This window comes from Podarcis bocagei (assembly GCF_964188305.1).
Source record: "Podarcis bocagei genome assembly, chromosome: 5".
NCBI classification, from domain to species: domain Eukaryota; kingdom Metazoa; phylum Chordata; class Lepidosauria; order Squamata; family Lacertidae; genus Podarcis; species Podarcis bocagei.
In genome coordinates this window covers 54,804,739-54,818,146 of record NC_138129.1, presented here as the reverse complement: position 1 = coordinate 54,818,146, position 13,408 = coordinate 54,804,739, and the positions used below count along the sequence as shown (strand labels likewise).

Below are 13,408 nucleotides of genomic sequence, written 5' to 3'. Positions count from 1 at the left end.
CTACAGCTGTAGTTTATTTCTGATGCCACCATATTTAAGTTATTAACACGTAAGGAATATCAGCCATTTGACAATGTAGAGTGAGGAGTTCTTCTTTGTTGATGCTTGATTAGCTTCTGATTGGTCTTCATATAATTCCTTCTTTTTAATTATATTATTAAAGTACAATGTTGAAGTTGAACCTTTCACCTTCCATAACCTTGGAAGTTAAAAGGCAGGCCCTGGCAGAGGCCCTGTCATAGTGTCCATTGGTCTCTGTTTAGCTTGTTCGCCATCTGATGGGAACTGGAACATCAGGGATTAGGTTTGTGGGGAAAGCTGCTTTGTGAATGTCAGAAAAAAGATGGGTTTGATTTATTTGAAATCCCACAACCTTTGAAAAGTGCCTTGGTTAGTGTTTTCAGAGCTTGCACCATTCCTTCCCAAATGGTGCAATCTGTGCAAAGGTATGTCGGGCATGATAACTGAGGCATGGGTTGGGTTTGGGGGGAATATAGTGGAAGCATATGTGCTCCACAGCAGTCTACATGTGCTGTAAAGAAGAAAAGGCCTTAAGAGCAGTGTTTACCAGGAAGAGTGATCTGTCTGGGCAGGAGGCAGCCCAGTTGCTCAACTTTCTTTCACAACGGAAGCTCAGGCAAAAGATGGTCAAATGCTTATCCAGAAGTGCCCTTGTCGAGATGATGCTGCAGCTGTTAGAAGATAATTTACCACAAGTTTTCGATTTTCACATATAATTCCCAGCTAAGGAGGGGAATAACTAGTGCTATGCTGAAAATCTATCCAACCTTTCTCTATCAATTAATGAGAAAAGAAATTGCATTCAGAAATTATCAAAGGGGAGAGAAAATATTGGTGAAATTCTCATCAGGTGAGATGCAGCGTTTTGGATGTGCTAACCTTATTTTTAAGGTGGTCAATGGGTGTTTGTGAGTTCCTTCCTTCCTCACCAGTGAGCCGCACTCTGCAGCCTTTGGGAATGCTTCAATCAAAGTCCAGTGGAAAACACTCAGAAATTTGGGCAGCCAGGAAGATTGCAGAGAGCTAGAGAAATGTTTACTCGAAAGAAAAAAAGTACGCTTCGTGCCCTCAACCACCTCACAATATTGTAAGCTCAAAGCCCTGCACTGACCAAAATTCTAAAGAAATTCTCAAATGCCCTAAGAATGGAGCAAATAAAGAAATGAAGTTGAAGCTTTTTTTTTTACACAGAGGAAGAAAACTTTTGAGAAACTGGAGGGCAGATTTCAGCACAGTGCTAGAAATAGCTGCTGCTTTATTTTTATGATCTTGTACTTTCAAACACAAGGGCCAGGCTGATCATTCTCTTTTCAGTTCCCCACAATGGATGTCATTTATGCTAATGGATAACTGTAACTGTGCCTCCATTAAGAACTTGCTTCAAGAAAGAGTTCAGGTGTCTATAGGCAGCACATAAAATACAGTGTGTCTTGCGGGGAACAGAGCTGAAGACCTTTTGGTCCAGAAATGAAGCAATTGTAGTAAAAAAGAAAGCTGCCAACACAGAGGGGTTAAGGGCTTTGCTGTTGTTCTTCATCTGATGTTCCATTCTGCACCATTATACCTAATAGGCAGATATTCTGGGACTTTATTTCATGCACTTGCTAACGTTCTTTGGAAGGGACTTAACAAAGACATGGTGAAGCAAACAGAAGTCCTTCATATTGTTGATATCATCTGATGGGATACTGAGAGATTATTTGGCTTCAGGTCATCATATCACTTGAAACTTGATGATCACTGATCCACAGTTGTTTCAGGCAGTCTACAGTAATTATTTCAAGTGTAAATTCAGAGGAGAAAATGGGAAATTATGCACAAAATGACTACCCAGGGGAGGAAGATAAATAATTGCCACCCATTATTTCCACATCGGGAGACCTGGTCCAAATTACTGTGTAGAGCAAAGAAAGGCAACATTTCTTCCTCCTCCCACTCTTGTCCAGAGACAAAGAAAAATAGAGATCCCATAATTAAAGGTGCCCCCCCCCTCCCACAAGAGGGATGTGCATGAAAGGGGATTAGGAGAAAAATAACAGGACTTGTTTTCTCATTTTTTGGCTAGAGGAATGGGGAAGGAAGGGCTCTAAATCAAATATTTAAATCTGAAAGCTGTTGTTTAGACCAACGGGGAGTCCACTGTTCTGAATGCAAGAGATCAGGGGCCCATGTAGAGCAAAATTTCAAATATAAGGGGTACCATGGAGTTGTGGCATCTGTTTCACAGTTTTATAGAGCTTTAGTATTCTGAAACAGGCAACAGCAGTGATAGTGTAGTAGAACTTGGATATTTTATTATGAGAGTCACTAATTTTTTACGTTTTAAGAAGTACCTGTAAAATGTTTATGTGGACATCTAAAAAAGTAATGTGTAAATCATAGACATGCCAGGGACCCAGGATTGCCTATGGCTCCCTACTGCATGTATCATAGAGTGGCAAACCTTAATTTACTGCTGTATAATGTGAGCTGGCCCTTAGAGACATCTGATAATCTTAAAGCTGCACAATCTTGGGATTGTTAAACACTTTGGACACAACCCAGCCGTTGTTAAGCACTTTTGTGCCACATAAGAGAATTATGCACATAATTAACTCATCTGTTGAAATCAACGGGATTTAAAGGTGCTTTAATGGATGTACTGAGCAGTGTGTCGTTTTCTCCCCAATAAGCAGCCAAAAGGAATCCAAAGTGACAACTGTTGCCATCCTTACACACCACATTTGATAATATAAAATTCCATCCCTTAGACTTTTAATATCTTTCCTGTGTTCCTGCAGCCTCAGAGCAATGAGAAACATCCAACTTGGCAGCAATATGTGGAGAAGGGGGAACATTTTAGAAAGCTGTGATTATTCTGGTGTGTTTATAGAGGCATAAGGGTGGATAACCATGGCAGACAGGTCCAATGTAAGGTTGCCACTTTTTCAGTTATTAAAACCATTTAATCAACTAAAAGGTGCCCCTGTTTAATCAGATAGCAGACTTTTCAAAACATGTCACCCATACAAATACTTATGAAAACTGCAGATAAGGAAAAGGCACACCCCTTTTCTCTCATGTAAGAGGGAATGCCTTTTCTACAATGATGCTGCCTTCAATACGTGTGTGTATTATCTAAAGAATGGTAGGGGGAGGAAGTATGCTTCTTTGCCTCAGAAATATTGGATGGTATTCTGCCAAGAAGTCCCATCAGAGATGGATTTCCACTTGCACAACAGGGTTTCCCCTCTCTCTTTCCCCCATGTGTGCCCCATACCTTCCTCAAATCTACTCCAAAGGGAACCCCTAAAGAGATTTAGGTGTGGAGTTTGGGGACGAGAGTGGGAGAACATTCTACTGTGCAAGCAGAAATCCTTGTGCTGACGCAATGTTCCCCTTAGCACTATCTTGGGTTCTACCCACTGTTTTTTACCCAGATACAACTTTATGCAAACTTTAATAGATTTAACTGCATAACATTTATTCAGTTGGCTTGTAACTCTAGTTCAAAACTGCAAGATTCTGAAACTAAAACCTGTCTCACCTAACCAGGAGGCGACTGTGGTGTAGTGGCTATAGAGAGAGTGTCATACTAGGGCTGGGGAGATGCAGATTCAACCTCCCCTCATCAGCCGTGAGGTTCACACTAGGTGTCTTTGACAATAAATGTAATTAAGAAAAAGAAAGAAAGAAAGACCCTCTAGGGCTGCTTCTAAATCGGTATTTTCACCTTGACCATCATGTGGCGTGCAGAGACAATCCTCATTCTTCCAAAACCTCAGTAATTTCCAGTGCATTGGTCGGATGCTCAGGCCCTTGGTTTAAGCCTCTAAGTCATCATAGATCTTAAATAATATATATGATGGTGACCTACATCACACAACAATTTGCATGGCAAACATGATGGCAATGAAGATGCTGTCTAGGGGAGGTACTGCATTGTCCCATATTACACTTTGGGATTTATCTTGGGGGGGGGGCAGCGGAAATACTACCTTGCTGGGAGACGTATGAAGTTTTTTGTGCCAAAAGCTGATTGAATCATGCAGAAAGGGCCTTAGGGATACCACGCCAGATGGGATCAATAATATTTTTCATTCCTTGCTGGGAAGCTACATATGCCATGGTTTCTGCCTCTCCCGCATTAGAGATTTCTAATGTTTCGTGGCACTTGTTTGAACTCTAGCAAAGGCAGAGAAGGGGAGGCATTTGGACCACTGCTGCATCTTGGCTTTTCTCTGTAGATGAGTGGATTCAGATGAACAGCTAACCTCAAGGAATGACTGCTAGTATGGATGAGTTGACATGTTTCTGTATCTCAGTACAGCGGTACCTCGGTTTACGAACCTAATCCATTCTGGAAGTCTGTTCTTAAACTGAAACCGTTCTTAAACCAAGGTGCGCTTTCCCTAATGAGGCTTCCCAACGCCGGTGCCCTTCCACTGTTCGGCTTTAAAGTTTGCAAACTGGGGCACTACTTCCAGTTTTGCGGACTTTGTAAACCGAATAGTTCGTAAACAGGGCTGTTCTTAAACTGAGGTACCATTGTGCAGTGGTACCTCGGGTTACAAACGCTTCAGGTTACAGACTCCGCTAACCCAGAAGTAGTACCTCAGGTTAAGAACTTTAGTTCAGGATGAGAAGAGAAATGGCATGGCGGCAGCGGGAGGCCCCATTAGCTAAAGTGTTAAGAACAGTTTCAGGTTAAGAACAGACCTCTGGAATAGATTAAGTTCTTAACCAGAGGTACCACTGTAGTGAGATTGTAGTTCTATTGGTCAGGTATGCAGGTAGCAGTAGCCGTGGCAACCCTTAACTTAAGTTGAAGAGTAGGGGATTAGCCTTCACAAAATATGAAAGACATTACTTCACCTCATGCACACACAGAATTTCCTTGTGAACTACTGTTCTGGCCCTTTTGTCTAGTATAACACGTAAACACGATGCTTCTTGTTTTGTTGTTTCATACCCACTTCCAGACTTCTGTATTTTGCTTCTGGGAAAACAGCTCAAAAGCAAAGCCACATTGCTTAATCTGTGCCATACTTGGCCAGGGCAGGCCAGTATCCCCGACGTGACTCTGCTGCAAGCTTTCTCACGCTCTATGAAGAGAAAAAAGCCTGCCAAAGTTTGCTGTTTTCCCAAGGAGACTGCAATGAGGTTCGTGGTCACACTTGCGGGAACCCTAGACTATAAGATGATGTATCCAGCTGCTGGGTTAGAGGTTTTACTGCTGCAGATTCAGTCTGGGGTAGGGATGAGAGGAAAATGGATTCAGTTCACATTTAAAGGCAAATCTATCAAATTTGTGCTTAACGAAGCAATATGAAAACTGAAACACAGCAGTCCTTTGAAATTCAGACTTTCAATTTCAAATTTTGCAATGCATTTCTCCAGTGAACCAATGCTTGTATAAGGTAAAAGTGTGCATAAAAATGAAATAACATACAGAAATAGATTTTTATTAGGAGAAATTGCTTCCAAAAATATGTACATTATTCAAAACTGCAGACGAAAACATATTTCTAGCAAAAATTCACACTAAAAAGCTGGCGAATCTTGTTAAGGATTTTTTTAAAAATTGTGGATTGCTTCAGAAATGTGGAGACCTGAATTTAAGATTGGAAAAATAAGAAACAGAAGTATCTGAAATTGGTGGCTCGATCCATCCCTAGTCCGGGATATTTTCTTGCCCCTTTTTGTTCAGCACTGTCTGAAGGGGTGGGGCAGCAAACCTTTTTAGACACTTAGAAACGCTGACTTTTTCTTCTTCAGCCCCAACACATTTAACCAGCTACCTTTCAGAATGGAATACTGAAGCTGTTGTCCAAATTTTACTTTGGCAGCCCACAGGGGAACATGAGCAAATTAGTTCCACCGTCAGAAGACTTCATTTATACCAAAGTCAGGATTTGTTGTCCTCAGCCTTCCTCTGACCCCAGCGCTTCCCTGTACTTTCCATGCAGGTGATCCAGCTTATTAAAGTACAACCAAACAGTCAGCCTCAAGGAAATGGACAGAGTCCTTTCTAAATACATTCAGGCTTTGGCCAAAGAAATCAGCAGTAAGAGCCACAGTTCTTCCTTCAGTCCCTTTCCATGGGAAGTATCTTTAGGCCTGGAAAAAGGGAGGGACGAGAATAATGCTGAGCTGCAGCCTCTGATTCCCAAACCAGGAAGATTCAAAATAAGGTGATTTGTATGCAAGATCTTGAAAGTGAAGCAGTGCTGGCCATTCTTAAACAGGAGTTTTGAGATTTGGTTGCTAAATTTCCCGCTGCAGGTTATTATTATTAATATTTCACAATCATCCATTGTATGCTATCGGTGACATAATGAGAGATTAGCTACTGATGCTAACCCAAGAGAAAACCCTCATGTCCTTTTGCTGAAAGGTGTGCACAACAAAAGATAAGGAACCAGTTATACTGGCATCTTATTTTAAATTAATACTAGCTGTCTTTAGGTATTTGGAGGTGCCTCAGTTTTCCTATGAAAATCTGGGTGCCAGAAGTGTTTATAATGGAGCATTTAAACATAGGTTGGCACAAATGACTTAAAACCTGGGGTTCCCCACATATTGCTAGACTGCAGCCATCATCCCCGATGACTGACTGTGCTGGCTGGGGCTCATGGGGGTCCAATAATACTTGAAGGGCCACAGCTTCTCTATCCTTGGCTTAAAAACATCAGCACAATAATACATTTTTTTTAAAATATAGAAAAAAATATTTTTGGAAATCAGTATCATGTGAGATGCACACAAAAATAAACAAAGAATATTAAAAATCTAACCAAGAGATCAACTGTGTTATCAAATGGTAGAAAGAAGCAAGGGACGTGTATCTGTAATTATAGGGTACTAGATTTTTTTAAGCATCCATTTTTCAGAGCCATGTTTGGGACATCAAATGCAGGCCATCAACTCTCATCTGCTTCAGCTCTATTGATATTAGGAACCAAAGCGTCTCACAAGCAGGTCCATAGAAGGAAGCAGCTCTGGGGAACACCAGAAGGGAACTGAAATGCAGGGCAGCAGCAACCATGTTGAGATCAGTTGCAATTAAGGGTTGCACAGTGTTAAGTGAAGTTTGTTTCTTCCAGATTCTTATCACATCATTTTATAAAGTTTGCAGAGGCAAATATGCTAGTACATGTTCTCTGAGAGAACAAATGAAGCAAAATAAAGAAGTCTATTCCATTATTATAGCAACACATAGGACACAAGCTGGGTCAGCATATGAAAAGCTAGAGTCCTGGTTTTTTAAGGAGTAGGTCAGCAAAGGGTTTCATAACCCACAGTGATTTGGACCAAAAGTTAGCTACAAGCCTTCCCAGAAGTTTTATGAGAGGGGAATTGTGAAAAGCCCATCAGAGAAACTATGCTAATTTAAGAATTCCTTTGTTTCCCTGCAAATGAAGTGTACTTTGAACCAAGATGTTACATCGCTAGATGATTTTGAGCAGACTACCAAAAATTTCAGACTTCCAGTTGCATAACTTTAAAAGCAACACAACAAAAACTCATCCCCAGATACATTATGCTATTAGAAACCCTAGTCTGTGGTAACCCACACAGAGATTTGGCGCTGTGTGTGGTTTTATGCAGTTATCTTGGTGTATGCCTCATGGGGTGCAGTAAGTAACTGGCTCCTCCCCTCAAACCACCACTTTGCACTTGACTCCAGTTAGTGAGAAGAAGGGAGGTCCTAATGGAAGCATCTGCCCACAGCAACTTACCCTAAACTGTGGAGTGATCAGGTAGAACCAGAAAGGGCAGTGGCTGCTTGACACCCTCCATGGGATCGTTTGGCAGGAACAAAGAAATTTGTCTAATATTCACAATACTTTCTAGGCTGATTTCAGCAACAAATAGAAACTAGGGTGGGGATGAATGATCTTTTGCAGTGAAGAAGAGAAATATCTATAAGCTTAGATTGTGACCCCAAAGGAGAGTTCTGGAAGCCTGTTACAGCAAGCTAGACAAACTTTAGCAATCAGGCTAGTCGGTCACATTGCCTCCCCAGGACTATTGTGCAATGGTTAAAAAGTGCTTCTGGCATTCGAGGGGTAGGGTGATTGTGTCAAAAGGCTCTAAACATATGTGGAGATCATTGGAATGGAAATCCCCCTGCATGGGCGGTATGCAGTGGCTTAGACACATAAATGGCTCCACGGAACTAGTGGCCTTGAGGCTGAGTTTTGCGTCACACCCCTTTTCCAAGGGGTGACATGTAGGACACAGGGGATATAATTAGGTGTCCCCATGGTTTGTGGTCACTTGCCATTTCTAATTGTCAGTTCTTATTTTTGGGCAAATTATAGGTTCCTCTCTAAGGAAAAAGAGCCAGTCTTTGTTGATACAATCCTTTTAATATATATATATATCCCAAAATTGCTTTTCACAAATTTTGATATCTTGGAAATGGCCCCTTCCTGTTTTCAGTAATACAGTGGTACCTCAGGTTACATACTCTTCAGGTTACATACGCTTCAGGTTACAGACTCCGCTACCCAGAAATAGTACCTCGGGTTAAGAACTTTGCTTCAGGATGAGAACAGAAATCGTGCTCCGGCAGCGCAGCAGCAGGAGGAGGCCCCATTAGCTAAAGTGGTGCTTCAGGTTAAGAACAGTTTCAGGTTAAGAATGGACCTCTGGAAAGAATTAAGTACTTAACCCGAGGTACCACTGTATATGATAGGTAAGAAATGGTTTCTGTGGCGAATACCTAAAAATAAGTGGAGGCATCATTCATTTTTAATGAATGATGGTTAATTATAATTAGCAATCTAATTACAAGTGACCACCTGAAATTTGCTATAAAATTTGAGATTGAATGAATTTGTATTGAAAAGCAAGCCATTATTTTACAGGGGCATATTACGACCATTGGAAATAGGTGGAGTCATTTGTCCTTTTGTAATTGCTCGTGCTGTTTATTGCAGAAGCTAGAAAGAGATACTTGAGACAAGACACACACACACACCTATCAGGTGACTACAGCCTCGGTCCTGCTGGGACCACCCTTGGTCTTTAAGGCTACAATCCCAAGTCTGAGGACCAGAACCTGGCAATCCAAGATGGATTGTACTCTGTGTTTGCAAAAACTCAAATATAGAGTTTAAAGTCAAGCTTTTTTAGAAAGTGAGCAAATTCAGTGATTTATATGGCATTTGGATCTCTGTGTATGTGTATACCAAGAAAAAGTATATGTGCAGCTGTAAAATAACACTTTTCCCAGTTGTTGGTGAATTATGTTTTGTTACACATAATAATCCTCTACGTTTGTGAGTTATGGTAGACTGGAAAGTGATATTTTTCTAGTTTTATACTAGTTGGGGAGACTTTTGTTTCCTTCCATTCTGGTAAGTCAAAACGGGACACACACACACACACACACACACACACACCTTTTAAATTGAGATATATTGTGTCCATTTATATGAATTAGTGGTATATTGAATAGGATGCTTGTTTCAGCATTTTTCTCCAGAAAGTGCAGGATATTAGAAGTCCTTCACATCCTTCAGTGCTTTTCAGATCTCTGAGTATCCAAGAAGCAGCCCAGTACAGAAGCTCTTGATGAGTAAATTCAAAATGAATGCAGAACAAGGCATTCTTGGTATACGGTTCATGCTGTTCTCCAGCATCAGGATTTGCAATCCAAAGCTAGGTTCCTTCTGTACAAACAGCTCAATTTCCTCCCTACCCCCAGTTGCAAGGGCACTCTGTAAGATAACCTGCCCTCCTTTTCTTCTTCCAGACTTGGGATCTGTTGATCTGGACCAGTTTGATGGGCAGACATTAGGTGAACTGCTCAGGCACTACCTTCAGGAGCTCCCTTGCCCCGTGATTCACCCAGCAACTTACAGTGAATTACTTTACATAGTTCAAGGTAAATGCCTGCTATTTCCTTTCTACCATTTTAAAAGCTTCATATTCCAGAGTTCTGTTGTGTCACACTTTTCAGGAAATAAAGGAAAAGCTGCCTGACTAGATACATCGGACTCAATCCTATTTTATTTTCAAAGGGGTTGCAGTTGGATAGTAGTGTTATAACTTTATACGTTTCTCTCTTTAAATATTGCTGTGATAATTTGAATTAATGTGTGGAAGCCTGTTGTGCTCTTGTATGCATGGATCAGTGAGGGCTGTTGTGATTGAGGCAGCAACACTCTAACTAGTGGTTTTTAGTCTCTGGCTGCAGTAAGGATGTGGTTTGATGAAGGTGTTTTAATTTATTGATCACCTTCCTTTTAATGGATTATCTTATTAATTAATCAGTTGCATTTAAATAAAACTGCATAAAACACAGTATAGGTATATTTTACTTAATGTAATGTAAGAAAAATTACAATCTACATGATGTAGTACAGCATAAGATAATTTACAATCTAATAAACAAAAATCACCACTCATTGTTAAGAAGGAAATACAGTCTTAATGTTTTTAAACCCATAATTGCAATAAAACACCAAAACAAAAGTAACATAAAAAAATAAACCAAAGAGCTTTAGTTTTCAGAACCACTAGTTAAAGTTAGCTCCCACTGATCAATCAACTAAAGCTTGAGATGATTGATCTGCCAGTTAAAATGTACAACTCTAATACTGACTTGTATTAAAGTCACCCCATCCCAAGCCAACTGATAATGTGGATTTGGCAGATAAATCAAAATGAGATCTAGGCCTGTCCTGTACAGAGTTCATGCTGCTAATGAAATGAGATGGGGAGGGGGTTTAACAGATGCAGTAGTAGGAATGCTGTGTTTTTCTTGGGGGTGGGGGTGGGGGCGGAATGAGGATTGAAGAAGAAGAAGAGTTTGGATTTGATATCCCGCTTTATCACTACCCAAAGGTGTCTCAAAGTGGCTAACATTCTCCTTTCCCTTCCTCCCCCACAACAAATACTCTGTGAGGTGAGTGGGGCTGAGAGACTTCAGAGAAGTGTGACTGGCCCAAGGTCCCCCAGCAACTGCATGAGGAGGAGCAGGGAATCGAACCCGGTTCACCAGATTACGAGTCCACTGCTCTTAACCACTACACCACATTGGATTGCCCTTCCTTCCAGCACATAGCTTGGCTCAGTTCTTAAACAATTATAGCTCAGTGATAGAGCATCTGCATTGCAAGCTGCACGTCCAAAGCATCTCTAGGTAGGGTTGAAAGAGAGCCCTGCCTGGAGAGCCGCTGCCCCTCAATGCAGACAATACTGAGCTAGATGGTCTGGCTTGGTATAAGGCAGCTTCCTAGGTTTGTTCCTAGAATGTTTTGTTGTTCTGTTTATCAGGTTGCCTGGGTAGGTCCACCTCTCGTCTACTCATAGGAAAATATATTCTGAACAGCAAGGGTTAATGCATGAGATGTGGTTGTGGGTTAGTATATGGAGGAGCTTACCTTAAGGTCCAAACTAGTTGGGACATGCTATTACATGTATCCTTCTTCCACCTTTGTAAGAGAAAAAGAAGCAGGGGGAAAACAAACTTGGGAAGTTGCAAGTTTAAGCAGAATAATGGCAGGAGAAGGAGGGCTGTTCCACCACTTCTCCTCCGGCCATTTCTCTGGTCAAACTCCCAGCAAGGTATTTATTTCCCCCCTGCAGAAGAAAGTGCTGAGCTTTCCATTGTAGGAGGCAGTGCATAAATTCCCTTTATTTTCCTTCGCCACCAGAAAAAGCAGCATGTCCCAATGCACTGGACTCTATTGACAATTCTTTCTTTTAAAATGTGCCAAATAGCTCCCTTCAGGTGTGGATTAGATAACTTTTTGCGTGTGTTCTAAGAACAAAGGATGTGGTCTTGGCAAGCTTTGACGGCTGATTTACCTATTATTTAGATTTGCACCACACTTTCCTGCCCTGATTCAGTTTCCATTTATTGCATCATCCCTGCCCTTTCAAAGAAATGAGATGGCAAAAGTAAAGTAACAAGGTGGAGGCTAGGCATGTCTCTCGTTCCAGTTCCATTCAAGTTTAATAGAATTCCTGTGCTACAAAGAACCAATAAAGGCAAAATCAATTTATTATATGTAACTCCCCTGCCTGAAGCTTCTGTGCTGGGTGCGGGGCTGTGCAGTTGTTGGCTTCAGACCATTGTTGTGTTTTTCAGCTTGCCTGTGTACATGGTGGGTGCTCCAACTTAGTGCATGAGCATGTTGATAAGTGGTGGTGGTGGTGGTGGTGACAGCCAACGGCCAGCTGAACATCAATGTTGTTGTGCTGGAGACAGCCAGGAGTTTATAGCGTTGGGAGAAATTAAGAAGGAGACTGGAAACTGTAAAGAGCCCTGTCCAAATTCCAGTTCACATTCTTCCTATTCTTAGTAGTCCGGACACACCAGGAGACATGGTGCTGCTGCCTCAAGCACTGAAAAGGATATAAGCTCAGACCGTGTATGTTACTCCAGGCCAGAAGCCCAAGTGGCTGCCAAGTCCCTGTGATACTGGCCTAGAAAGAAAGTGTTATTGTAATTTTTTGGCTGAGCTGCCTGGTAGGGTTTTAACTGCAAACGAGTCCTTTTTTGGCTTTATATGGGCATAGAAAAATCTCTGGGGCCTTTTTTAGTTTGACAAGTTGGAAGCCCCTCTTAGTTCTTGCGGGGTGTTTTTTTATTCTCCTCCTCTTCCTCCTCCTCTTCTTCTCCTTGGCCCTATATATAAATAAGTTTCTGTGTTTAGATTTAGATTTTACTGGAATTATTTGTTGGAAGCATCAGGCCAAATACTTGAAACTGTGAAAGTTAAAAGAAGCAGAACTCAGAAGAGGAGACTTTGACTTTTCAGTGATCAGCAGAAGAATCTCAGCTACTTGATTCCAAAGCCCCTGTAAAATGCACGCGTTTTTAAAAGAATGCTATAAAAATAATAGCTAATAATAATGCTTAATGATACTTTCTATTACTGTAGACCTATAAGCAGCAAGCCTCCTAAGCACCCTCGTCTTCATCTATCTTATGTGCTCTGCCTCCTGAGAGATGCCAAAAATAATTCTCCAATTTACAAACCGGGAACTTAGACCCAGTATGATTAATGACATCCCCACATAAAATATGATGAGAAGAGACAGTTTGCCACTTACTTTGTATGCATTACTGGTAACCATCTCCTAAAAATGCATCTGTATTGTCCATCAAGCATTGATATAGACAGTTCTAGCTCACACTGCTCTGTATAAAAATCTACATGCATGAGCCCACCAAACCAAAGAAGGTTGCTGCTGTTACTTTTGTCAGAGCAATTCACCTGTTGGAGGAGGAGCCTGGATTCCTTCCTTCCTTCCATTTTCTAAACAGGTAACTGCTGCTGGTCAAAACTCACAGAGCCGATAACTTTTACTCAGTGCTGGGCCTGTGGCCCTGATCCAGCAAACAGGAACTCTGTTTATGATACTAAATGCTGGATGCAGAAAT

The 13,408-nt window shown here is 41.3% G+C and overlaps 1 protein-coding gene across 3 annotated transcripts in view; it reads left to right on the top strand.

Annotated features, from left to right (window-relative positions):
* The window catches only part of LOC308586500 (phosphatidylinositol 3-kinase regulatory subunit gamma), a 242,176-nt gene that overhangs the window by 53,239 nt on the left and 175,529 nt on the right, over window positions 1-13,408 (top strand). For 2 of the 3 annotated variants that reach the window (XM_081193158.1, XM_081193156.1), the window contains exon 5: window positions 9,767-9,898. The exons of the other annotated variant lie outside the window; for it this stretch is intronic. In XM_081193158.1, the coding sequence (XP_081049284.1) occupies window positions 9,767-9,898 (132 nt within the window). The remainder of the gene's footprint in view (window positions 1-9,766; window positions 9,899-13,408) is intronic. 3 annotated transcript variants of the gene reach the window in all.